A 27,847-nucleotide genomic window follows, 5' to 3' on the forward strand; every position below is an offset into this window, starting at 1 on the left:
CACGGCAGGGGAAGAGCAGAGCAAAGATGGGGTGGGTGGCGTCCTGTCTCAGTCTGTTCCTGCAAGGAGCTCTGAGGTGTTAACGGCTCTTTAGAATTAGACCCACTCAGAGGCAAAGGGACTAGCCTCGGAGGCGTTTCAGTCACTGGCTCCAGGCTTATCCCAAGGGGACAGGTGGGACCTCCCCTCCATCCCTGGAGAAGCTGGGAGCTGTCAGCAGCCACCACTCACAGAAGCAGGGGATGGGTGCACCCCCAGGGAAGGGGATGGGCAGGGTGCCATAGCACCCACTACACTACACGTCCTCACCACCTCTACCCACGGGAGGCTGCCTGAAGAACCAATGGGTGTTAAGGTGCTGGAACAGGACCGGGCCCCAACCTACCTCCACCGGACAGATAAGGCAACTGAGGCTCAGAGTGGTGAAATCACTTACTTTGGGACCAGTCCCTCTAAAAATAGGCAGGCCCTGTTTTCACAGCCTAGACATTTTCCACTAGGCCACGGTAGCAAAACCCCAGAAGCCCTGCCAGGCAGGTAACACAAATGAACAAGGTGGGTTGGGTGCAGGGAAGCAAGGAGTAGTGGGGACGGTGGTAAACTGGAAAGACGCGTCCTGTCAAAGGCAGTGGCTGCAGCTCAGCTCCCACCCAGTGAGGCCAGGTGGGAACATGGACCCAGGGGGGCCAGAGCAGATTGTGCAAGAGAAGCTGGAAACCTCCATCTTCATGTCAGGTTTCCTGATTTTACATGAAGACAATGAATGAAAACTCTTCTAAAATACCATAAGGAGCCAAACACATAAGCCCCAGAAGGCTCCTGGGGGTCGGCCTCTGCCCCCAAGGCCCCCTCCCAGCCCACCACTAGCTGGGTGTCTCACCAGGGCTGTGGGTGCGGAACTTGTAGGCCATGTTTAGCAGCGGCAGCAGTGTCACCAGGCAGTTGTCCCCGTTGGTCTCGATGAAGTCGTGCCGTGTGATAGCTGTCGGGTCAATGTGGTGCTCCCGGAAGGGTCGGATGAAAGCCTGGAGTTGAGGGGGACACAGCCCCAGCAGTCAGCCTAAGGTGGTCAGCTGCTCTCCACAGCCCCCTAAACACATTCACCCTGGGCTCACCTCCCGCCTTTGATCCTAAGTTCCCTCCACCCGGGATGCTTGAACATTCCCACCTGGCCCACTGCCAGACACAGACCCCATCCAGCCTTTGGGGAGATGAGCCGAAATGACCCTGGAAGGGCTTTGGGTTGGCACTGTCTGCCTCTGGGCCTCAGTCTCCCTACCTGTGCTGTAAGCGGGCTTGGAGACAACCTCCGCCCTTCCTCCCCACCCCAAGGCAGTTGAGGAGGTCCCTCTAAGTAAAAGGTGGGACCCTCCGGACCCCCTGCACCTGCTGGGGTAACAGCCTCCCCTCCTTAGTCCAGGCTCTTCTGACAAGGCTGACCTCGCCCTGGGCTGAGAAAGAACATGTGACCAGGCCTGGCCAATCATAGCATCTCCTCCCTCTGGCCAGTGACTGCCTGAGGGCCCAGCACGTGACCCAATCTGGGCCAATGGGAGTGAGCCGTGGGACTTCAGTTGGCGGAAACTACAGGGAAGGAGAAATGCTGTTCTCCTGGGAGGAGAAGGACAGTTCTCTTTTCTTGGGAGCTGGAAGGATGGATCTCTGGGCGGTGAGAAAGCACACTGGCCACCTTATGAGGGGAAAGTAGAGATAGAGATGGAAGAAGACTGGGCCTGAAGAATGTGGTCTGTCGGTCCTACTGGATGCAGCCATACCTTAATTTGGCTCTAACCCTGAAATCTTCAGTTACATGAATCAGTACCCTTGTTTGCCTAAGCCAGTTTAGATTTTCTGTCAAAACCAAAAAAGTGACTAATACAGGATAAAATGCAGTTAAAACAGCAAGAAGCAGCAGGGGAGACAATGGAAAAGCAAGACACCCCCAAATTCAGGGGTTCTGATGAGGCAGGCACATATCTAAACTCTTGGACCATCCCAAGCCTGATGCTTTTGCTTCCAAAATCCCAAGGGACTCCTGTTCTAGTCTTGCAGGACAGGGGTGAGGGACAGGCTGCAATGATGGTTCCCATCTTTCAGATAGGGAAACAGTCTTAGAGAAGAAAGGGGACTCACTCAAGGCCATACAGCCCAACCTCCTTCTTGAGGACATGGTTAGGTCAACATACTCACCTTCCCCACAATGGGCAGCTCCACAGAGCCCCATGTGTCAGCACCCCAGTGTACCAGGCCAGACAAGAAGTCAGCAATGAGAGCCCCTGCAACTGTGGACAAGAGGGTGAGTGAAGGGACATCCCTGCACCCCCCCAATCAGAATCACTCATTCATTTACTCACTTGCCCGCTCATTCATTTGTTAGGAGGGGAAGGTGTCGCTTCTTCTCTAGTTGGGATGTTTTCTTCCCTGAAGATGGAGCCTCAGGCTTAACACTCCTCCTGCCTGTTACTTGCTGTGCTCGGGAAGATGCCAAGACTCATGTGCTTGGAGAGTCTGGAGAGCATAAACTGGGCATGCTCAGATCAGCTCAACCTTTCCCTATTAGGAGCAGGCTGTGCCCTTCTCTCTGCCCCATATAAGGAAAGCCTGCTCTGCACCAGTGCTGCCTGGAACTGCAGCAATGTCCTTCTGGGTTTGGTGTTAGAAATAAAGTACCTTGGCCAGGTGCGGTGGCTCATGCTTTGTAATCCCAGCACTTTGGGAGGCTGAGGCAGGCTGATCACTTGAGGTCAGGAGTTCGAGAATAGCCTGACCAATATGGTGAAACCCCGTCTCTACTAAAATCACAAAAATTAGCCAGGTGTGGTGGCATGCGCCTGTAGTCTCAACTACTCGGGAGGCTGAGGCAGGAGAATCACTTGAACTCGGGAGGCGGAGGTTGCAGTGAGCTGAGATCGCACCACTGCACTCCAGCGTGGGCGACAGAGTGAGACTCCGTCTCAAAAAAAAAAAAAGAAAGTACCTTACCTGCAGATAGAAGCCTCGCTGCTCCACCCCCACCCCTCCAGCTTTTATCAGCAATAAACATGATTATTTGGTCTCCAGCAGCCTTTTCCTTGTTTCTGTTCTCAATCCGTTCGGAACTTGAGCAGGGTTCCCTCAGACTCCAACACCATTCACTCACTTGAGGGTTCAGTAGATTTGGACTCAAATTCCAGTGCTGGCACTCACTAGCTGTGATGCTGCACATGTTATTTAGCCTCTCTGTGCCCAGTTTCCTCTTGTAAAATGGGAATGATGCGACTGGGCGCCGTGGCTCACACCTGTAATCCCAGCACTTTGGGAGGCCGAGGTGGGCGGATCACCTGAGGTCAGGAGTTCGAGACTAGCCTGGCCAACATGGTGAAACCCCATCTGTACTAAAAATACAAAAATTAGCCAGGTGTGGTGGCACACACCTATAATCCCAGCTACTCAGGAGGCTGAAGCAGGAGAATTGCTTGAGCCCGGGAGATGGTGGTTGCAGTGAGTCGAGATCATGCACTGCACTCCTGCCTGGCCAACAGAGTGAGACTCTGTCTTGAAAAAATAAATAAATAAAAGGGAATGATGCTAACATTTATGAGCACTTTCTCAATGCCAAGCACAAATGCTTTACAGGCTAGATCTTGATGAATTCTCACCATTTGTTTTAAGTTGGTAGCTTTTTTATTCCCACTTTATAGAGGTGGAAACTGAGGCTTCCACCCCTGCTGCCTCCCATCACTCTCCTCTTTCGCTGCAGCCCAGGCCTACTTTATCTCCTTTCCCTTGTATGCCTCTGGGTCTTTGCATTTGCTGTTCCCTCTGCCTGGAACATTCTTTCCTAAGATGCAACACAGCTCACTCCCTCACCTCTTCAGATGTTTACTCAAATGTCCTCCCTGGACACCTGATGGAAAATTGCAACCACCTCATCTTCCAGCATTTCCGATCTCCTATGTATATTGTTCTCCAAGCACTCGGCACCTCTGACTGCTCTTTTGCTGGTTTATTTTCTCCCCCAACAAGGAGGTTGGCTCCACCATGGCCAGGGCTTTAGTCTCGCTTGTGGCTGCATCCCAGCTCTTGGCACCTATTCAGAACTCAGTAGAGCACTACTAAGTGCAGTGCTTGGCACATAGTAAGCCCTCAGGTCATATTACTGTTGCTGTCATTGAGTCAATCAACTAAGCCACACTCCACAAAGGCCTCCTGTGTGATAAGCTCTAGGGACAGAAACATGTCAGACACTGAACACATGTCTATGGGGAAACGCTGTAAAGTCCAGCAGAGGACAAAGGCAGCTGTGAGTGATGACACGTGCGGCCCCCTGGCTCATGGGGCTTCAGACAAACCCCTTCCCAGACTCGGTTTGTCTGTGTCAACTGGTTGTCCGAGATTCTGAGTTCTGCTGGTGCCCTCAACCCCTTGGTGACAGGGGACCAGGGTCTTGGGGGTACTGTGGAGACTGCAGAAAAGCCCCTGGATGCCTCCTGGGTGAGTGAGACTTGTGGTTGAAGGGACAAAAGTAAGCACGCAAGTCACTGTGAATGTGCAATCCTGACGTCCAGGCCCGGGGTGAGGGGCAGCCACTGGATGCAGACTTTCCAGAGGCCCTGTGGTATCCATCACAGGTGCCAAGCACAGGAGGGGTGGTGGGGGTGGGGGCAGCACAGCTTCATGCAGGCACCTGCAAGTTCCTAGGGATAAGGGCGGAAGGGCAGGTGGGGACAGGTGGCAGCTACACCTCCTGGCACACAGACGCCTAAGGACAGGCTGAAGGGTGTCACTGCACAGTGGCTGGGCTGAGGTAAAGGGGCTGGGACTCAGCAAGGCCCCAGAGCCTGTGCACCCAGTGGCCCTGCTCTGGTCTGGGCAGTCTTGCCCATTTGTGATGGGGAGGGTGGACCCAGGCCAGGGGCAGGGGTGGGGATGTAGAAGGCGAGGGAGGTGGAAGCCCGAGAAGGGCTTCTGGATTTTCTGTTCCTCTACCCAGCACCCCACCCCCACTCCAGATCCCCTGTGTTGGCTCCTCCTCGGCCTTCTTGCTCAGAGCGAAGGTCAGCCAACCCTTCTGGCTAAAGCCATCCTTCCGGGCAGTTGCTCTCGCTCACATCTCCCTGCTTCATTTCTTTCATGGCACTTGTCATCCCCTGAGATGGCCTCATTTGTCATCCCTTCTTGGATGAAGAAAGAGGCCTGGAGAAGTTGAACCACTGCCTCCCAGTCAAGTGGCCTGGAAATGGCAGCTGTGGGACGGGAAGGGGCCTGTCGACCTGCCTCCAAAACCAGCACCCTTTTGTGTCCTTCAACTGCACTGCAGCAGGTCCATGGCATTCTTAGAGCTCCTACTGCATACTTTGGGATGCTGTGTATGCACTGCCTCTGTCTACCAGCAGGGACAAAAGGCCATGTGGCCAAGAGCTATGACAGAACTAGATCAAGTGTTGGGGGCCTCAGCTCTTGCTACCATATTGCTGTGTGACACTGTGCCTACTCTAGGCCTCAGCATCTTTACTTGCTTAATGAGGTCAACTGAGGTATCTCGAGGTCCTGTCCCCATAGCTCAGACTAATGACATCTCTAAATGCTGCCTTCAGGCTGGGCTGGAGCGCAGTGCAGAGCTGCAGACCTGGCACCACTGCACTCCTCCCAGCACTTTGGGATGCCAAGGTGGGTGGATCACCTGAGGTCAGGAGTTTAAGACTAGCCTGGCCAACATGGTGAAACCTTGTCTCTACAAAAACCACAAAAAATTAGCCAGGGATGGTGGTGGGCACCTGTAATCCCAGCTACTCGGGAGGCTGAGGCAGGAGAATGGCTTGAACCTGGGAGGCGGAGGTTGCGGTGAGCCGAGATTTCGCCATTGCACTCCAGGCTAGGCAACAAGAGCAAAACTCTGTCTCAAAAATAAATGAATGAATGAATGCGGCCTTCATGAAAGAAATAGCTACAGAGGAGAAGTGACTGGATATCATAAGGGTGGGGCCTCGCAAGGGATTCAGAGTCCAGGTTCCTTGTTCCCCGAGTTCTGGGCTCCTGATGAGATGGGGACAAGCCCCTTCCCCTCTCTAAACCTCGGCTCATTTTATGTTATAATTGAATATAACCTACAAACAGTAAAGGCCATAGGCCTTACACAGCTCACAGCCTTTTGGGGTTTTGACCAACCCCCAGGTTAAGATAGAGATTCTATACCTACACAGAATATAAGAGGTTGGCAAACTTTCTTTAAAGGGTCAGGCAGGCCAGGCACGGTGGCTCACACCTGTAATCCCAGCACTTTGGGAGGCTGAGGCAGGCGGACCACTGGAGGTCAGGAGTTTGATACCAGTCTGGCCAACATGGTGAAACTCCGTCTTTACTAAAAACACAAAAAAATCAGCTGGGTGTGGTGGTGCGGACCTGTAGTCCCAGCTACTCAGGAGGCTGAGGCAGGAGAATCGCTTGAACCTGGGAGGCAGAGGCTACAGTGAGCAGAGCTCGTGCCACTGCACTCCGGCCTGGGCGACAGATGGAGACTCCATCTCATAAATAAATAAATACATAAATGGACAGTAAATATTTTGGGTTTTGCAGGCCATGCAGTCTCCATTGTGACAGACTGAGACTCCATCTCAGAAATAAATAAATAAACAAATAAATAGACAGTAAATATTTTGGGCTTTGCAGGCCAGGCAGTCTCCACTGCAGCTCCTCAACTCTGCAGCTGTAGTGTGAAGGCAGACATCAACAGCATTCCCAGAATACTTGTTTACAAGTGTTTTTGGTCCTCAGGCCATAGTGTGCTGACCCCTGATAGAAAGCATTTCCAGGCCGGGCACAGTGGCTCACATCTGTAATTCCAGCACTTTGGGAGGCTGAGGCAAGCGGATCGCCTGAGGTCAGGAGTTTGAGACCAGCCTGACCAACATGGAGAAACCCTGTCTCTACTAAAAATACAAAATTAGCCAGGTGTGGTGGCGCATGCCTGTAATCCCAGTTACTCGGGAGGCTGAGGCAGGAGAATCACTTGAACCCAGAAGGTAGAGGTTGCGGTGAGCTGAGATCACGCCATTGCACTCCAGCCTGGGCAACAAGAGCAAAACTCCATTTCAAAAAAAAAAAAAAAAAAAAAAAAAAGCATTTCCATCCCCACAGCTGGCTCCCCTGTCCCACTAAGCTCCCTTCTGACCCTGTTCCATGCAACCATAGAGCTGCCTCCTATCAGCAGAGACTGATTTTGCCTATTCTAGAACTTTATTTAAATGGATTCAGATGGTAGGTGCTCTTTGGAGCCTGGCTTCTTTTACTAGTGTAATGTTTCTAGCGTGGGCCATGCAGTCGTGCGGATCAGCAGTGGTTCACCATTTTTAGGGCTGAGTATCCCACCATCTGGATGTACAATGATGCATTTATCCACCTGGCCATGGTTGGCCATTTGGGCTGTTTCCAGTCTGGGGCTGTTTTGAATCTGCTGCAGTGAATATTGGTGTACAAGTCTATGTGTAGACATCCACCCTCATTTACTTTGGGTTAAGATGTCAACTACTTTTTTTAAAAAAAACAAACCTGATATTTATTGAGCACTTATAACTACCAGGCCCCGTGCCAACGCCTTAAATGTTTTATCTCCTTTAATCCCTGAATGGCATCAAGGCCCCGCTTAGGCCGAATCTTATCTCCTTAATCATTCTAAACACTTAATCCTCACAGATAATGAGAAAGATGAGCATAATAAAAATTATACAGATGAGAAAACAGTAGTTGGGTTAACACTGTGTACTGGGGCTTTGTGAAGTGTTAAAAAGTGCATCACTGGGAGCATAACTTCCCATTCCTTAAGTGTGGGCTGTGTACAGAGACCTCCTTCCAAAAAGAGCACAGTATGAATGAGGACGGAGGCTGGGCGCAGGGCTCACACCTGGAATCCCAGCACTTTAAGAGGCTGAGGCAGATGGATCACTTGAGTTCAGGAGTTCGAGACCAGCATGGCCAACATGATGAAACCCCATCTCTACTAAAAATTCAAAAATTAGCCGACCATGGTGGTGTAGGCCTATAATCTCAACTACTTGGGAGGCTGAGGCAGGAGAATCACTTGAACCTGGGAGGAAGAGGTAGCAGTGAGCCAAGATCGTGCCACTACACTCCAGCCTGGGTGACAGAGTGAGACTCTGTCTCAAAAAAAAAAAAAAAAAAAAAAAAAGAGGAGAGGAAGGCTGGGCTCATTGGCTCACGCCTATAATCCCAGCACTTTGGGAGGCCACGGTGGGAGGATTGCTTGAGTCCTGGAGTTCAGTACCAGCCTGGGCAACATAGCGAAACCCTGTCTGTATATAAAATAACAAAATTCGCCAGGTGTGGTGGCACGTGCCTGTGGTCCTACCGGAGGCTGAAGTGGGAGGACTGCTTGAGCCTGGGAGGTTGAGGCTGCAGTGAGTCGTGATCGAGTCACTGCACTCCAGCCTGGGTGACAGAGGAAGACTTCATCTCAAAAAAAAAGGCGGGGTGGGGGGAGCAGAGTAACTTTTGTTTGTTGTTTTTTTGAGACAGACTCTCCCACTGTGGCCCAGACTGGAGTGTGGCGGTGCCATTCACAGCTCATTACAGCCTTGAGCTCCCATGCTCAAGCGACCCTCCCACCTCAGACTCGCGAGGAGCTGGGACTACAGCTGTAGAGACAAGGGTCTCACCATGTTGTCCAGGCTGACCAGTGAACTCCTGAACTCAAGCGACCCACTCACAAATCCTAAAGTGCCTCCCAAAGTGCTGGGATGACAGGCGTGAGCCACCGCACCCAGCCGAGGGTAACTTAACTGTGGAGAACTCTGACATCTGCTACCTTAGCCATGGGATCAGAGTCATCACAGTGATAAGTCATGTTGACAGTCTGTACTTTTGCTATGATGTGATGAAAATGGCACTTCACCTCTGAACTCTTCCTCCTCATAACCCATAACCCCAGTCTAATCATGAGAAAAACATCAGACAGATACCAACAGAGGAGCAGCCTACAACACGCCTGACTAGCACTCCTCAAAACCGTCAAGGTCAGCCAGGCGCGGTGGCTCACTCCTATAATCCCAGCACTTTAGAAGGCCGAGGAGGGTGGATCACAAGGTCCGGAGATTGAGACCATCCTGGCCAACAGGGTGAAATTCCATCTCTACTAAAAACGCAAAAATTAGCCGGGCGTGCTGGCGCGCGCTTGTAGTCCCAGCTACTTGGGAGGCTGAGGCAGAAGAATCGCTTGAACCCGGGAGGCGGAGGTTGCAGTGGGCCGAGATTGCGCCACTGCACTCCAGCCTGGCAAGAGTGAGACTCCGTCTCAAAAAACAAACAAAAAAAACTGGACAAGAGGAGCCTAAAGGGACATGACAACTAAAGGCCATGTGATACCCTGGATGGGATCCAGGAACAGAAGAAGGACATTAGGGAAGAACTAAGGCAATCTGAATAAGCCATGGACTCCAGCTCATGATAATGTATCAACACTGGCACACACTGTAACAAATGTGCCCCACTGATGTAAGATTTAGGATGTGAATAATGGAGGAAACTGTGTGCCCCAGGCATATGGGGACTCTCTGTACTATCTGCCCCATCCTTCTGTAAGTTGAAAACTTGTTCTAAAAAATAAAGTCTGTTTTTCAAAAAGTGGACAATCTCACTTCATGTCCACAGTAACAGGCCCTACCCCATCCTGACCTTCCAGAGGAGGGTAAGAACTCCCCAAGGTCACACGGTGGCAGGGGCAAGGCAGGGCTGCTGGTGAGTAGCCAGAGACTCGCTAGAGTCATTCAGGATGATGCAACCTTAGGGTTAGGGTTAGGGAGACTTCGCACCCAGGTATGGAGAATGGGGACATTTACCTCCCTTAACTATGAGAAGTTAATAAAATGGGCTGCTGGGTAAAGGGCCCGGTGGGTCCCGCGACACAGCAAGCATCCCCCCAACGCAGCTCCTGTGAGCTCTCTGCTGAGCCTCAGTCTTGCCATCTGTCCAATGGCCAAGGCCTGGCGCCTGCAGGCTGCCCAGCAGGGAGGGATGTCTGCTTTGGACAGAAGTCAGGAATCATCTTAGGAGACCAGGAGCCCCCCCCTGGCTCCGTGATCTTGCGGCCTCTGCCGGTGGCAGTGACTCCAGGCTGCTGTCTGAGGCTGCTTTAATGGGGGCAGGGGTGGCAGACAGGCACACAGAAGCCTCTTTGTCCCAGCTTTGGGGTGGTGGCAGCTGGCAGCCGGCTCCCCCTGGGGGCAGCTTCGGCTTGGTTACCACCCTTCCCCACAGAACACTGGGACAAGGAGAGGGATGGGAGACGGCTCACCCCAGGCTACCCTGACTCACGGGGGAACTTGAGGTAGTCTCTGGGCCCGTGCGGGCTTCCATTTCCCCAGAGGTCACCCAGCTGGGACTTCCTCACCCCTCCCTGCCCACCTCAAAGGCCTGGCGTGGAGATGGAAGGCGTGGCTGAGGGGCCAAGTGAATGCACTGAGGGCAAATCCATGGGTTTTGGTCCTGGGTCCCAGTCCTGTCTCTACCGCCTTCCAGCTCAGTCAGATCCAGACTCCACTTCCACCCACAGGACGGGCCACGACCCGAGCCTGGGACTTCCCTGACCTCATCCCCGACCTCTGGACTCACTGTGCCCTCTGCCCGGAAGGCTTCTCCCAAGGTCCACGGAGGACTCTGCTCCTTTAAGGGCCAACTCACAACCCAAACACTTCCTCCCCCTTCTCCACGTGGAACAAAAGCTCAGGGCTCCTACGGCCTTCACTTGTTCACCCACTCACTCACAACAACGATGTGCGTGTCACAGTGGCTGATGACCTCCACGTGGCTAAATCCGAAGGTCCCTTTACTGGCCACCTTGCTGGTCCACTCGGTGGCTGTTCCCAGTCGACCCCCAAGACTCCTGGAAACACATTCTCCTCTTGGCCCCTGCAAGCCCTCCCTGGTTCTCCCCCGACCTCCCTGGTTCTCCCCCCACCTCCCTGGTTCTCCCCCCATCTCCCTGGCAGCGCCATCCCAGCCTCCCTTGCTGGCTCTTCCTCCTCCCCAGCCTGGAAACACGGGAGACTCAGCCCCTGGGGGTGCTCAGCCAGCCTAGGAGATAAGGAGCTTCATCTTGGCACAGATGACCCCCGGATTTCTTTCTTTCTTTTTTTTTTTTTCAGAGGAAGTCTCACTCTGTCGCCCAGGCGGGAGTGCAATGGGGCGATCTTGGCTCACTGCAACCTCTGCCTCCCGTGTTCAATCAATTCTCCTGTCTCAGCCTCCCCAGTAGCTGGGATTATAGGCGCCTACCACCATGCCCAGCTGATTTTTGTATTTTTAGTGGAGACAGGGTTTCACCGTCCCAAAGTGCTGGGATTACAGGTGTGAACCACCATGCCCGGCCGGACCCCCAGATTGCTATTTCCAGCTGCCTCTCCCTGCCTCCAGACCTAGATTTCCAGTTTCCTGCTCAACACCTCTCCTTAGCTCACCAGCGGCCATCTCAAGCATCTCCCTCAGGCCTGCTCTGCCGATGACCTCTCTCCATCTCTGTGAATGACAGCTTCATCCCTTCCATCTCTCAAGAGAGAAACCTTGGAGTCAAGCTAATTCTCTCTCACCTCCACAGCCAACCTGGAAGCACATTCTGGCAGCTCACCTTTCACAGCGCCTCCAGAATTTGACAACTCATCACCACCTCCACTGCTCCACCCAGGCCTGGGCCACCCTTAGGTCTGGGCTGCCATCTTCACGTGGCTGGACCATGGCAGGCGCCTCCTCCCTGGCTGTCCCCACCCCCAGCCATCTTCCCTGCAGCATCAGATGATGTCAACTCCCTGTGGGAAACTCACCAATGGCTTCTCATGACCCCATATCCAGACCACGGCCCTCACGGCCCCACAACATCTGCTTCCAGTGCCTTGCTGGGCTGCCACAATTTTCCTTTGATCAATTTCCTCCAGCCACAATGGCTTCGCTCTGTTCCCCAAACACACGAGGCACGTGCCAACCTCGGGGCCTTTGCATTTGCTCTTCCCTGTGCCTTGGATGCCCCTCCCCAAGATCTCTGCACGGCCCCTCCCTCACCTCCTTCAGGTCTCTGTGCAAATGTCATCTTTTCAGAGAGGCCTTTCCCGCCTACCCCCTTAGCTTGATTTTGCTTCCCAATGCTGCATCACGTGTGTCTGTGTTTATTAACTCGACATCTTTTCGTGCTTCTGCCTTCCTTGATTTCTGGGACCTGCCTGGGACAGTGGAAGCTCTGGGGAGATAGGGGTAGGGGGCAGGCTCTGCAGGCTGGCACAGTGCCCTTACTGCCTGCATGTTAACACACAAATCAGGGTGGCTATTTAAATCGATTAGGGACTGTGCAAACACCATTATCAGGGGATTGTCTGCTCTTATCAGCCCAGAGGGAAACGTGTGGGATGGGGAAGCTGGTGCTGTGCAGCCTCGAAAGCCAGAGATTTCCTGGGCTGTGGCTGGAAGATCAGATCCCAACCAGGGAAGGGAGATAGTGACCTACCTGGGACATCCACCCTCCCAGCCTGCACAGCACACACCTGGGCTCTGATCCAGCCCATCCTTTACCCCCGTAGAGGCCTGAAACAGCCTGGCCTCCCAATGTTAACTGGAGGCTATACAGGCCCTGGTGGGGAAGTCCTCAACTGAGAGCCAGGCAGGTCTGGATTTGCAATCTCAGACTCTGCTGCTGCCTGGGTGAGGACCCACTTAGCCTCTCAGATGGTGATGGGAACCTCCTCACTAGGGTAGCACAAAGAGTGAAAAGTGCCCAGCATGGGGCTTGGCACATAGTAGGTGCTCACAAAACATCCGTGATTAAACTGACCAGCGAGGCTGAAGTGAAAGCCTTGATCAGTGGTCTGGCAGGTGCTGTCCCCTCCCCGCCCCTGCTTAGTCACTGGTTTTCTCAGCACTTAGGCACACCTGCATTTTGCCTTCACAACAGCCCTAGGAGGCAGGTACTGCCAGCAGCCTCATTTACACTGTGGTAAATGAGGCTGAGAGATGCAATGTGGCCCAAGGCCACAGAGCCAGGAGGTGGTAGAGCTGGGACTTAAACCCAGGTTTGTAGAGGCCTGCTCGTAACCAACCCCAGATGAGGCTGCAAAGCTCAGACTGTCTGTATTCCTGCCCTTGAATATGGGGCTTGAGGCAGAGAGGCTGGGGGTGCAGGTCTCTCCCATCCCTGGGGGCAGGGGACATGCTTGGCTCCTGCCTGGGCTTCCCAGCAATGGATGGGTTCATCTCTCTCCCCTCCAGCTGGTCCGGCCCCCGTCCCCAGCATATACCAACCCCACCCCAGACCCAGATGGCTCAATTAGCTGGCCTGAGCACTATTGGCTTAGGTGGCTAGAACGCTTTTAATGAGATTGTGGGAGTTGAACCCTTAGGAAGGGCCAGGCAGGACCAAGGGCACAGCTGCCCCCTTCAGTCTTGGAGCCGGGGATGGGGAGGGGAAGGGTGGTGCATGGAGAGGAAGGAAACTGAGTCATCCAGGGCCTGGGAGTGGAGATAGTGTATTAACAACTATGTTGTACTCTGCCTTGAAGTGTGACTCTGGACTGGTCCCTTCTCTGAGCCTCAGTTCCCTCATCTGGAAAATGATGACAACCTTAGCGTAAGAAGTGACCGATGGAAAACACCAGGAGGTACTAATAAACAACAGCTCTCTCATTTATTCATTCATCAATTCAAAAAATACTGAGCACCGGCTGTGTGCCAGGCCTGAGGCTTGAGCTAGGGACACAGCGGTGAATGAAACAGACAAAAATCTCTGCTCTCAGAGAGCTGGCATTTGAGTTGGGAGAGATGTTGGGAGAGATAGATGATAAACAAATAAAGACACTGTGGACACAGTGTTAACAACAGAAAAGGGGGATGGTGTGTGACAGGGCTGCTATTTTGAGACGGAGTCTCGCTCTGCTGCCTGGGCTGAAGTGCTGTGGCGTGATCTTGGCTCACTGCAACCTCCGCCTCCTGGGTTCAAATGATTCTCCTGCCCCAGCCTCCCAAGTAGCTGGGACCTACAGGCGTCTGCCACCACGGCCGGCTAATTTTTGTAGACGGGGTTTCACCATGTTGGCCAGGCTGGTCTCGAACTCCTGACCTCAAGTCATCCGCACCCCCCCCCCCCCCCCGCCCCGCCGCCCCGCCACGGCCTCCCACAGTGCTGGGACTACAGGCATGAGCCACCACACCTGGCCGGGGCTGCTATGTTTTGTGGGGCAATCACACCTCCTCTGCTGAGAGCAGGTGACCTCTCAGCAGACACCTGGAGTGAGCCATGTAGGTGAGAGTTCTAGGCACAGAGAATGGCACATGCAAAAGCCCTGAAGTAGGAATGTATCTGAGAGCAGGTGACAGACGCACAGTCAGGGGGCCAGCGTGGCAGGTGCAGGGTGACCTAGCATGAGGGTGGCTAGAGGAAGCTGGGGCAGGTACACTGAGGAGCGGGTGTTCTATTCAGCTGCAGGTGTACGCAGATTAGAGTGGGGGAGTGGCATGATCTGCCTGGGGCTCTAGCAGGATCCAGCTAGCCGTGTGGATACTGGACAGTGCAGGGCAAAGGTGAAGGCAGGGAGACCAGGAAGAAGGCTCCTGAAACAGCCCAGGCGGGAGAGGATGGTGGCTGGACAAGCGTGGGGACCATGAAGGTACAGAGCCATGGCTGTACTCCTCATGCAGTTTGAAAGTAGAGTTAACAGCATTTGCTGATGGTTTGGATGTGCAATGCAAGAGGAAGAGAGGAACTGAGGATCATGTTTAGGTTTTGGGCCCAAGTGACAGGCTGCAGGGAGGTGCTGCTGACTGCAATAGGGAGGTGGGGTACTCAAGGCACATACTGGACTCAAGCACACACATCCACGCATGCGGACACACACGCGCCGTTACCCGGTGGGTCCCTGGCCCCTAGGGAAGTTGAGGCAGGCAGCAGTGCCTCGGGCACTCACCAACACCGAGTATGACGAGGGGCGTGTCCTCCCAGCGGGCCAGCAGCAGGAGATGGACCAGGTTGTGGGCGATGAGGCTGAAGCACAGGATCACAGAGCACCACTCCTGGAGGCGCTTGCCTGCAGGTAGCAGAGGCGAGAGGTAAGGGCTGGAAGGTCAAGGCCAGGCAGAGTGTGGCCCCATGGGAACTTTTCTTTTATTTTTTTTTTTCTGAGACAGAGTCTCACTCTATCACCCAGGCTGGAGTGCAGTGGTGCCATCTCGGCTCACTGCAACCTCCACCTCCCAGGTTCAATCGATTCTCCTGCCTCAGCCTCCCGAGTAGCTGGGATTATAGGCGCCCGCCACCATGCCCGGCTAATTTTTATATTTTTAGTACAGATGGGGTTTCACCATATTGGCCAGGCTGGTCTTGAACTCCTGACCTTGTGATCCGCCCACCTTGGCCTCCCAAAGTGCTGGGATTACAGGTGTGAGCCACCGCACCTGGCCAGGAGCTTTTCAACTTTGTTTAATGCATCTATATTGCCAACCCACAAGCTGAGCTTACTGACTCCCGCAAAGGAGTCTGTACCCATTTCACAGATGACGTCACTGAGGCCCTCACCAAGGTCAAACAGTCAGGGCTGGATGCATTAAACCAAGGATGGGGCCCTTCAGAGAGTGGCCCAATTCTCTGACAGACCAATTCTTTGACAGACAGGACCAGAACTCTGGTCTCCTGGGCCCCTCTGGGCTCTCTCTGGAGACACCTAAGGGAACTTTAATGAGCTTCTTTTTCTTTTTTTAAACTAGAATCTTTGTGGCTTCACTTGTCCCCTTTTGCAGGTAACTATTTGGAGGCAGAGGCTACAAACAACCTTTAATCCTGGTGGCTCACACCCTGCCCAGCCTCCCTCAAGCAGGCTCCAGACAATGAGTCAGGAATTCATGGACAAACAGGGCTCTGGGGCAGTGGGCTTCTAAAAGTACGGCGTGTGGACCAGGGAGGCAGAGCTTCTGATTCCCAAGAGGAGCCAGAAGTCAGGCTTTGGGTGTGCAATCTGTTTCAGTGTTGCCACATAGTTTTCACAGACACACAAGCCCAGACAAGCTGATTCACTCACTGCAGCTTTGTTTGTGGTGTCAAAACTTGGGAAATAACCTAAGTGGCCATTGCCTGGGGATTGGCCAAATGAATTCAGTCCACATCATCTCTGCAGCCAGGAAAACGCCTGGGCAGTTGTCTATAAGTGGACGTGGAGAGATGTCCAGGACATCTAGGTAAGTGCAAAAAGCAAAGTGCCAAATAGCAGCTATTTATGTTAAAAAAAAATCTATATAGTTAAGACCGGCTTTTCCCTTATTTCCTTTTAAAGTACTAGCATATTACATTGTTTTCTTTTAATTGTAAATTAAAATAAAAAAATAAAAGGGGGCCACGCATGGTGGCTCACACCTGTAATCCCAGCACTTTGGGAGGCCGAGGCAGGAGGATCATTTGAGACTAGGAGTTCGAGACCAGCCTGGCCAACATGGTGAAACCCCATCTCTACTAAAAATACAAAAATTAGCCAGGCATGTGGCGGGTACCTGTAATCCCAGCTATTCGGGAGGCTGAGGCAAGAGAATCACTTGAATCTGGGAGGCGGAGATTGCAGGGAGCTGAGATGGTACCACTGCACTCCAGCCTGGGCGGCAGAGTGAGACTCCATCTCAAAAAATAAAAACTAAAATAAAAATAAAAATAAAATAAATAAAAGGGGTTAGGCCCAGTGGCTTACTCCTGTAATCCAAGCACTCTGGGAAGCTGAGGCGAGAGGATTGCTTGAGCCCAGGAGTTCAAGACCAGCTTGGGCAACATAGCAAGACCCTGTCTCTATTAATAAACGAAACAAAACAAAAAATTTTAAACATTAAAGGAAATAAGGCCGGGTGCAGTGTTTCACACCTGTAATCCCAGCACCTTGGGAGGCCAAGGCAGGCAGATCACCTGAGGTCAGGAGTTTGAGACCAGCCAGGCCAACGTGGCGAAACCCCATCTCTACTAAAAATACAAAAACTAGCCAGATGTGGTGGCAGGCGCCTGTAGTCCCAGCTACTCGGGAGAGGCAGGAGAATCGCTTGAACCCAGAAGGCGGAGGTGACAGTGAGCTGAGATCATGCCATTGCACTCCAGCCTGGGTGACAAGAGTAAAACTCCATCTCAAGAAAAAAAAAAATTAGAGGTGGAGGGGTCAGCCCCCCGCCCGGCCAGCCACCCCGTCTGGGAGGGAGGTGGGGGGGTCAGCCCCCCGCCCGGCCAGCCGCCCCATCCGGGAGGTGAGGGGTGCCTCTGCCCGGCCGCCCCTACTGGGAAGTGAGGAGCCCCTCTGCCCGGCCAGCCACCCCGTCCGGGAGGGAGGTGGGGGGGTCAGCCCCCCGCCCGGCCAGCCGCCCTGTCCGGGAGGGAGGTGGGGGGGTCACCCCCCGCCCGGCCAGCCGCCCCGTCCGGGAGGTGAGGGGTGCCTCTGCCCGGCCACCCCTACTGGGAAGTGAGGAGCCCCTCTGCCCGGCCAGCCGCCCCGTCCGGGAGGGAGGTGGGGGGGTCAGCCCCCCGCCCGGCCAGCCGCCTCGTCCGGGAGGTGAGGGGCGCCTCTGCCCGGCCGCCCCTACTGGGAAGTGAGGAGCCCCTCTGCCCAGCCAGCCGCCCCGTCTGGGAGGGAGGTGGGGGGGTCAGCCCCCCGCCCGGCCAGCCGCCCCGTCCGGGAGGGAGGTAGGGGGAGGGTCAGCCCCCTGCCCGGCCAGCTGCCCCGTCCGGGAGGGAGGTGGGGGGGTCAGCCCCCCGCCCGGCCAGCCGCCTCGTCCGGGAGGTGAGGGGCACCTCTGCCCGGCCACCCCTACTGGGAAGTGAGGAGCCCCTCTGCCCGGCCACCACCCCGTCTGGGAGGTGTACCCAACAGCTCATTGAGAACGGGCCATGATGACAATGGCGGTTTTGTGGAATAGAAAGAGGGGAAAGGCGGGGAAAAGATTGAGAAATCGGATGGTTGCCGTGTCTGTGTAGAAAGAGGTAGACATGGGAGACTTTTCATTTTGTTCTGTACTAAGAAAAATTCTTCTGCCTTGGGATCCTGTTGATCTGTGACCTTACCCCCAACCCTGTGCCCTCTGAAACGTGCTGTGTCCACTCAGGGTTAAATGGATTAAGGGCGGTGCAAGATGTGCTTTGTTAAACAGATGCTTGAAGGCAGCATGCTCCTTAAGAGTCATCACCACTCCCTAATCTCAAGTACCCAGGGACACAAACACTGCGGAAGGCCACAGGGTCCTCTGCCTAGGAAAACCAGAGACCTTTGTTCACTTGTTTATCTGCTGACCTTCCCTCCACTATTGTCCTATGACCCTGCCAAATACCCCTCTGTGAGAAACACCCAAGAATGATCAATAAAAAAAAAAAAAAAAAAAAAAAAAAAGAAATGAATAAGTCAAAGGGGATAGAATGGGGTGAGAGAAGAAAGCCCCCCCCAACACTGCCACCAACTCCCCACCCCTCACCCGAGTGTCCTCTTGTGATCCCTTCTTTGGAAATCTATATATATCTGAAAGTTCTTCTGTTTAAATGATCAAAAGTGATAAAAATCTAAATGTGGGTTTTAATTTGATTAAAGTGTCTGCTGAGAAAAAAAAAAAAAAGAAAGAAAAAAAAATTAAAGGAAATAAAAACACCATGTGGGTGACATAGAACATGTGACTAGGGTATGCCCCAGGCAGCTGCTCCATAAGGCACAGAAGACCTTTAATGACAACAATTTTATCATGGGTGTTTAAAATATACTGAGCAGTTACTACATATCAGGCGCCTGCTGAAGTGATGTCCTTTTGCAGATGAGAAAACTGACCATCAGAGTGGTCAAGGAAGTAGCCCAAAGCCACCCAACTAGTCAGCAGAGACCAGAATTCCATGGCCAGAGGTCTGGCTCCTAAGATCCCGCTCTCGCCCCGCTCCATCCTGTTCCTGCTGCCCCTGGTCCCTCCCTCTATTCCCCATCACCCTATCACCTTGACGACATTCTGGGTCAGGAGCCCAGGCCCCTACTTAAGGAGCGGGGCCAGGCAGGTCCCTGTGAAGGGGTCAGGGCCAGAGCAGGTGAGAAGGGCTCCTCCTGTGTCCACCCTCTCTTCTTTTTAGGACTCTGTGCATGCTGTTCTCTTCACTCCCTGTGCACCTGACACTGTTCCTGCAGATCTCACCCTGGAAACCTCCATCTCCAGGAAGCCATCCATGATGCCTCCTCTGACCCCACACTCCCCTAACACGAGGCCCATTGCTCATGCCTGTGGCCTTGTCTACGTTTGTCTTTCCCTACCTAAATGTGAAGTCGGGAGGCCCAGAACCATGTCTAGCTCACTCACCAGGGCCCTGACACTCAGTAAATGCTTGCAGAATGAGCAAATTCCCAACCACAATCCTAACGGAAAACTCCATGGCTTTGTCTCTGGGTGCCGCTCACCGACATACCTTGGGAAGGAAGTACTGGGTTCCCCATTTGTCATGATAGGGAAACTGAGGCTCAGGGAGAGAGAAGGCCTTCTCCAGGTCACACAACAGCAAGCTGCTCCTGACCTACCCTGACCCAGAACCAGGAAAGCTGCCCTCCCCTGCCCCTTGAAAAGACCAAGGCTCAGAAGGGGAACGGAACACACCAGAGTTACATGCCCTTGGCTCCTTTTGTACAGAAGAAGACCGTGAAGCCCAGGAAGGAGAAGGACCTCAACAGAGGTCACATAGCAGAGGTCACAGGGGCCTAGATCTCCTGGTTCCCCAATTCTCAGGCGAGGGCTGTTTCTCTTGAGCCACGCAGCACCCCCACTGCCCCAGCAGCCGCCCCAGCCTGGGGATCACCATGATCAGGCCCAGCAAGGCCTTCCCCTTTCTGGTTCTTGTTTGTAGCCAAGGCCCAGGGCTCAGAAGCAGAAAACCCTGAGCGGGTGGGGTGGGAGGACACAGAGAGGCGGTGAGAAGGAAAGAACAAGTGAACCTTCCCGATCGACCTGCCTGCCTGCCCCAGAGCATGCAGGGACAGGAAGTGGGCAGAGCCAACTGCAACATGATCAAATAACAGTTACCCTAATAATGGCTGACACACACTGAAGCCTGTCATGCGCTGGGGTGTGGCCCATATCGGAGAGGTTGCAAACTGACTCCCTCTGACATGTTTTGCCCTCAGTTTTAAAAAGTGAGCTATATTTGAAAATCACGTAAAATTCCTAGTTTCCTGCTTCCCTCAACAACACAGGGCTCTGGCCACCCTAGGCCTAAACAATAAGTAATAGCTGCCCCCATCCAATGGGATATGAGCTCCAGGTTCACCCTGGTCCTCTCCCTTCCCTGGGGTCTCACACTGGGTGGCCAGATTTGGTGGCAGCCCTGGCTGGGCCCCTGCAGTCATCTGAGTTTTTGAGTCTGAGGCACAGTCTCTCATTCAAGTATCAGCCCCTCAAGGAAGGAACTGAGTGATCTCATTTCCTAGACAAGGAAACTGAGGTTCAGAGCTGGGTTTGGATCCCAGACACATCAATGAGACATGTTAGCCTGGACGTTCGGGGCAGTCCTGAAACCAAAGATGATCCAGCTCTCTCCCCATGCCATGGAGAACGTCCTCCAAATCTGAATATTTTTCCATCTAAACTCCATCTCTCTTTGGCCTCTGGAAGCTGGATCCTCCTGCAGACCAAATACCTTAATTCTCATCCATAAAAAATGCATACACAATGGCCGGGTGTGGTGGCTCATGCCTGTAATCCCAGCATTTTGGGAGGCCGAGGTGGGCAGATCACGAGGTCAAGAGTTCGAGATCAGCCTGGCTAACATGAACATGGTGAAACCCCGTCTCTACTAAGAATACAAAAATTAGCCAGGTGTGGTGGTGTGCACCTGTAATCTCCTAGCTACTCGGGAGGGTGCACCTGTAATCTAGCTACTCGGGAGGCTGAGGCAGGAGAATCGCGTGAACCCAGGAGGCAGAGGTTGCAGTGAGCCGAGATCGTGCCACTGTACTCCAGCCTGGGCGACAGAGCAAGACTCCGTCTCCAGGGGGAGAAAACATACACAACTTAAGTAGCTTTCACTGAGCAACTGGAACATGCCAGATACAGGGCTAAGATGATCTCAGCACCCCTCACCATCTCCTGGAGCTAGGGACCCTCTGTCCCATCCTTCAGAGAGAGAAGCTGGGCCTGGAGAGGTCAAGGCACTTGTCCAAAGTCACTTGAGGGTCACCAAAGTCACAGCATGGATCATCAGCCTGGCAGGGCCTGTGGGGTCAACTGGCCTAAACTGTATCACTTAACAGATGGGCAGACTGAGGTGGGGACAGGGAGGGTGGCTGCTCAGGACACAGGAGGCCCAGGCTGTCTTCTGGCTGTAGTGCTGAAGTCCTGCTTTCAGAGCCAGCCCCTGGCTTGGCAGGGGTTGAAGATCTGAGCCAAAAGCAGTAGCCACTTATTGGCCTGAGGAAGGGGCTGGCCTCGTGTGGTAGGTATGGAGAGCTAGGAAGAGCAGGGGAGGCCTGGGGTCATGCCTTTGTCATCCTGCTTTCCAGGGGATAGGCTGCAGTCAAAGGCTCGGTGGGCCCAACTCTTCTGGTTCCAGGCAGAGACAAGCCCCAAATAAGCTGGACTTGTGAGGGCCCCTGGCCTCCAGCAGACCCTCAGCCTCAGGGAGATGGGGGACAAGAGGTAGAGAGAAGGTGGGGATGAGAGATGGACAGAGGGACAAATAAGAGATGAGAGACAAATAAGGAATCAGAGCCATGGGAAGATGAGAAACAGGCTGAGTGCCGCGGCTCATGCCTGTAATCCCAGCACTTTAGGAGGCAAAGGTAGGAGGATCACTTGAGGTCAGGAGTTGGAGACCAGCCTGGGCAACATAACTAGATCCTGCCTCTACAAAAATAAAAATAAAAATTAGCTGGGCGTGGTGGCTCACACCTGCAATCTCGGCACTTTGGAGGCTCATTTGAGCTCAGAAGTTTTGGGTTGCAGTGAGCTGCAATCGCTCCATCACACTCCAGCCTAGGTAACAGAGCAAAACCTTGTCTCAAAAACAAACAAACAAAAAAACCGAAAGAAACAAAGATTAGAAACAGAGACAAAAGGAGCAAAAAACAGAAGGCCCATCTGGGGGACGGAACCCCTGGGTTCAGCTTTGGGAGTACAGGCCAGGACTCTCACCCAGTACTCCTGACACCCTCTACCTTTCCCTTCCCCCTGTGCCAAGAGCCTCTGTAATCCCCAGGGCAGGGGGCACCCACAGTTGGCCTGGGTGGGGTACAGGTGGATCAAGGACCGTGAGGCTGCACCCATGAAGCCTGGGGCACCTGAGAAGTAGCACACACATGGCCAGATTTCAGCTGGGACCTCCTGGGAAGCTGGACACCCGCCTCACCCTCTGGCCTGCCAAGCTGTCCAGGCCCTTCACAAACCCTGACATCTGGCATGAGGTGGGCTGCTGCTGGGAAACTCAGCCCAGAACAGGACAGAACGGCTCCTGGGTCCTGCAGGACCAGGGCTCAACCTCTGGGCCAGACACTTGGGGCCTGCGAAATCAGGCTGTGGCCGCCTCCCTGCTGCACCTGTCACCATTCCCTCAGCCCCATGCTGCTCTGGTCCAACTACTCACAGCTCCCTACACACAGAGGCCCATTCTCTGCCACCTGCCCTGCACACATGCTGTTCTGATGATCCGGAATACTCGCCCCCGCCTCCCACACACTCACCCCTGGCTGGCTGACTTCCATAGTGAAGAGTAAGAACACAGAACCTAGCGCACCCCCACCCGGCCCAGTCCCGGGTTCCAGGCCTAGCCCTACTGCTGCCCGGTGCCCTGCCGTATGACCTCAGGCAGCCTCTCCCATTTTCTAAGCCTCAGGAAATGTTCCAACAAAAGTGGACTGGGTGCTCATGAGGGGCCAAGCACTTTAATCAAACCAAATAGGTTCAGTCCCTGTCCTGCTGGCCTTCCCATCAGGTGAGGGCAGATGTGGGCCTAACCCCGATCAGGGTGAGCTTTAGGAAGAGCATGCCTGGGGTGGGGGTTGGGAGGGGTTGCAGCCTCCTCCTCTGTGAATGCAGTTAATATCAAGGTACAGCTCACACGGTTGTAGTGGGGATGCATGGAGAGCAGGTGAGGAAAATGCCAGCACAGTGAGGGCTCAATCACTTGGCTATGTTGATTGCCATGATTACGGCTGTCAACTGTCACAGTGCCAAACCACCTCCAGCCCCAGTAATCTCAAACATTCCGCTCCTAGAACCCAGGAACTTCTCCTACTCTTCCCTCCAGCCTACATGTGTCCTCCATATTCCCTAAACATGCCTGGCAAGCTCCCACCTCAGGGTCTCTGCATTTGTTGTTTCCCTGGTCTGGACCGACCCTTCTTCAAATATCCTCAGGGCTCCCTCCCTCCAGCCCTTCCTCCCTTCAGGCCTCGCTTCGAATGTCACCTGTTCAGGGAAGCCTTCACTGCCCCCTCCCTAAAATGTCATTCCCGTCCCCAACATTTCAGACCCCCTCTCCTGCTATGTATTTGCTCCACAGCGCTTGCCACCACTGGGCACGTGAGACAGTTATTTGTCAAGTTTATGGCCCGGCTATTTACTAAAATGCCAGCTCCGTTTTTTTCTTTTTCTTTTTTTTGAGACAGAGTCTCGCTCTGTCATCCAGGCTGGAATGCAGTGGTGTGGTATTGGCTCACTGCAACAACCTCCGCCTCCTGGGTTCAAGAGATTCTCCTGCCTCAGCCTCCTGAGTAGCTGGGATTACAGGGGCCTGCCACTATGCCCAGCTAATTTCTGTATATTTAGTAGAGTCGGGGTTTCGCCATGTTGGCCAGGCTGGTCTCGAACTCCTGACCTCAAGTGATCCACCCACCTCGGCCTCCCAAAGTGCTGGGATTACGGGTGTGAGCCACCGCGCCCGGACAGCTCCATTTTTTTCTGTCTTGTTCACCACTCTGCCCCGAGCCTAGAACATGGACTAGAACATAGGTGTTCAATATGCATTGAGCCTGGTCTCTCACTTTTTCAGGCCCAGAGAGGTCAAATACTTCCCCAAGATCACACAGTGAGCAGACAGAAGCAGAGAGGCCAGTGGAAAGGAAGTTGGAGAAACCAGTTTGGCAAGTCTCCTCCCCTACCTCCAGGTCTGGAGGAGATAAAGGGCCTTGATTGCAGATTTGGGGCACCAGGCTGTCTGCAGACTCTGATTCAGGCATGGCTGTTCTTCAGAGAGTGAAGGGCACTTGGGGAAACCAGAAATGGACAAATATGCAATTGATAGTGGTGGAGTGGGGAAACAGCAATCCCTGGGGAGGCTCAGAATGCCTGGGAATGATTTGGGCTGTCTGAAAGTAGGTAGGGTTCACAGGAGCAGGCAGAGCTGGACACTAAAGAGGAAGGCCCTTGAATCCTTATCCCCAATTCCCAGGTGGGGAGTTTGAGGACCAGAGAGGTGAGGCGGATCCCCCACAGCAAAGGTCAGACTACTGTTAACAACAGGGAGGCGCCAGGCACAGCGGCTCACGCCTGTAATCCCAGCACTGTGGGAGGCCGAGGTGGGCGGATCACAAGGTCAGGAGATCGAGACCATCCTGGCTAACACAGTGAAACCCCATCTCTACTGAAAATACAGAAAATTAGCCGGGCATGGTGGCGGGCGCCTGTAGTCCCAGCTACTCAGGAGGCTGAGGCAGGAGAATGGCGTGAACCCGGGAGGAGGAGCTTGCAGTGAGCAGAGATCACGCCACTGCACTCCAGCCTGGGCAATAGAGTGAGACTCTGTCTCAAAACAAAACAAAACAAACAACAACAACAACAACAAAAAACCACACAACAGGGAGTGCCTACTGAATGCCAGTGGACGATCTCATTTCCACTTCCTAACACAAAGGGGCAGATAAACTTTAACTTGCAAGGAAACCAAGAGGAAACAGAGACGGAAAGTGGCTTGGACCAGGTCATACAGCTGAATAACAGAGTCAGGATGTTAACCCTGGCCTACCCCCAGGAGAGCAGGAGGTTTTAAGTCCATAGGCTGGGTGTCTTGGGTATAGGCCTGAAGAAACCATAGCGGCATGGACCAGGTGCCCAAGTCAGGTGTGAAAAATCACATACAGAGAATGGAGTGGCCTAGGACCCAATGAGGAAATGCAAATGGTCCGTGGCCATGCCACCTTTTAAGGAAGAGACGGCATGGAACCCAGGCCAGTGAGGGCAGAAAGCTAAGGTGCTAGTGACCCCAGGCCCACTCCAGGCAAGGGCTGCATGTGGTGCTTGGTGGCTGCCCCACAGAAAAAGGAAGGATGTCAGGATATTTGACAAACAAAGCTTCATTCCATGGTGACACCCAGGTAGAGGTGCCTCCCAGTCACCTGAACCGGGAGTTCTCAAAGGCACTTCCTTAACTCCTGGGGATATAGGGCCCTCCTGAGGCCAAACAATAAAATTCCTAGGGCTCACATAGGAGTCACAAAAGTGGGTGTAGGGGGAGTGCTTGCTGGAGCATATACAGTGAGCAAAGCAGGAAGAAGCTAGGGAGAAACCGTGGCCTGAGGGAAAGGGACAGAGAGGGAGAGGTGAACTCCAACTTATGATCTGGTCTGGGGAATATGGGGGTTCCAGTCCCAAGTCCTAAGGAAGGGGCCAATACATGGATGTGAGGGAGGGGCAAGAGCTAGAGTTGGGGCTTATGTACAGGGGAGCTTACAGTGGGGTACATTCAGTCCCCTCACTGCCTGGGATCCAGGAATATGGGGCAAGGACTGATGCTCACCACTGGAGGGTTGGGGAGAGGATATCGGTCTGTAGCCACTGAAGCTATCACTAGGATGGGGTTTTGGGGGAAGGGTGTGGGGGGTACCGTGCAGCTGGAAGCCCCTGGGTTAGGGTTCCATGGGCAGAGGGGCTGACATTCCCAGGTTAGGGAGGTGAGGTCATTGTTTGCAGCCCAGGGCCTGGGCTAGGGCACAGAGGAGGTACTAGGATGTAGATTCCAGATCTGGGGAACCCAGGATGAGGTGTGACTTTTAGGGGCCTGAGGGCAGTGCTTACAGCTGAAGGGCAGCTTTGGGCTTGGACGGGGTCCTGGGGGGATGAAGGGGTGGGGTTCTAAGTCTGGGAGCACTCTTCACAACCGAGAATGCCCCGGGGCTAGGATTCCGTATCTGCGGGTCCGATGGGAGCTCCGTTTGTCGCCCAGGGAGCTTATGGTAATTTCTTGATCTGGGGAGTGTCTTTGCAGCCAGGAAACCCCGGGGCCAAGGTTCTGGCTTGGGTTCGGAAGGGACACTGGGGTGGGGTCCCCGAACTTGCTATTTGCAAGTTAGACACCCGGGCTGGAGTTCCGCATCTGGGCCCGAGGTTGGGACTCCAGTCTGGGGTCGCTGTCCGCAGCCGGGGCTGGTGACCGCAGGCCTGGAGGGGGGCCCAGAGGTCTTACCTGGCGAGTAGAGCGCAGCCAGCTCGCGGGCCCCGGCGTGCTGCGCGCCCCAGCGGCAACAAGACGCCTCGTCCTCGTCCAGCTCCAGCTGCTGGCCCGGCCCGTCCTCGGCGCCCGCCATGGCCACTCGCCCGATCGGCCCGGTGCGCTCTGCTGGCGGCGGCGGCGGCAGGGCCGCGGAACCGCGGCTTGATCACGCCGCCCAATGACCGCCCAGCGCCGGGCGCGGCGGCGGCGCGGGCGGGGTCCTCGCCCGGCGCGCGTCACAGCCAATCGGGGCTCGCGCCGGAGCCGCGCAGGCCAATCGGACGTCGATGAGCCGCAGCCAACCGCCGCGAGCCGGGGGCTGGGCCGCAGCTGGACGCAGCTGGGCGCGGAAGCTTGGGGCGGAGGCGCGTGCCCGCCTTCCCAGCTCAGCCCCGGCAGGGCTCCCGGCTCCAGCCCACTGGGAGCTCGCAGCGCGTCGCCGCCCAGCTAGGCTTCGGTTCACGGGCCCATGCAATGGGCCGAGGCTGGGCCCAGAAATGGGCATTTCTTGAGCCGGCAGCGTTAAGCGCCCACTGTGTGCAAGGAACGCGAGGGCAGGGCGCCGGGCTGGGGCCGAGGCCAGGAAGCATTTGGCGGGTGCTCTGTACGATGCTCCCTAGCGAGGCCGATGGACAGTGGGCTGGTTTATCAAGCCCTACTGTGTGCAGAGGTTTCGGGGGCCATGTGTTCATCAGCTGTGTGCCAGCTCTGTGCTGTGCGCCCAAAGAGGAGAAACGTCGAGCCTGCCCCGCATCCTCCCCAGCTCATGTTCTCCCGGTGGCGAGGACAGTAAACTAATGAAAATGACAACTAGGGTCACTATGAGATTTGCTGAGCGCTTAATATCTGTCAGGTGCTGGACCAAGAGCTAGACGAGCAACATTTATTTGACTCTTAAACACCAATGGTATTGCCTCCTCAGAGAGCCCCACCACCACCACCCTGCTCAAAGGTGCCCCCTCCTCCAGTCACTGTGACATCACCCTGTTTTGTCTTCACAGCGCTTCTGGTGGGGATTGAGCTTGCAGTCCCTGTCTCTCCTATCAGAGAGCAAGCTCCTGAGGGCAGAGAACAGCTTTGTTTACATCAGGGCCCCCGTGCCAGGATCGGGGCTGGAACATGGTAGAAGCTCAATAAATGCTTGATGAATGAATTAAGGCTCAGCCGGATGCGTCTAATACTTCGGCAGATAAATGACAGCAGCAGGGATTTACCCCAGGTCTAACCGACAACAAAGTATGCAATAATTTCTCATAGAAATTCCATACAGGCGGCCGGGCGCGGTGGCTCACGCCAGTAATCCCAGCACTTTGGGAGGCCGAGTCGGGCGGATCATGAGGTCAGGAGATCGAGACCATCCTGGCTAACACGGTGGAACCCCGTCTCTACTAAAAATACAAAAAAATTAGCTGGGCGCGGTGGCGGGCGCCT

The 27,847-nt window shown here is 54.2% G+C and overlaps 1 protein-coding gene across 2 annotated transcripts in view; it reads right to left on the reverse strand.

The window, feature by feature from the left end:
• The window catches only part of PEDS1 (plasmanylethanolamine desaturase 1), a 31,086-nt gene extending 4,448 nt beyond the window's left edge, over positions 1-26,638 (reverse strand). The window contains exons 1-4 of one of the 2 annotated variants that reach the window (XM_003806554.5): positions 26,390-26,638; positions 14,931-15,050; positions 2,191-2,282; positions 881-1,025 (exon numbers count right to left, since the gene is read on the reverse strand). In XM_003806554.5, coding sequence (XP_003806602.1) covers positions 881-1,025; positions 2,191-2,282; positions 14,931-15,050; positions 26,390-26,510 — 478 coding nt within the window. In that variant the 5' untranslated portion in view covers positions 26,511-26,638. The remainder of the gene's footprint in view (positions 1-880; positions 1,026-2,190; positions 2,283-14,930; positions 15,051-26,389) is intronic. The other variant, XM_063601221.1, reaches the window with a different exon arrangement.
• Positions 26,639-27,847: the final 1,209 nt, after the last annotated feature.

This window comes from Pan paniscus, chromosome 21, assembly GCF_029289425.2.
Source record: "Pan paniscus chromosome 21, NHGRI_mPanPan1-v2.0_pri, whole genome shotgun sequence".
Taxonomy (NCBI): Eukaryota; Metazoa; Chordata; class Mammalia; order Primates; family Hominidae; genus Pan; species Pan paniscus.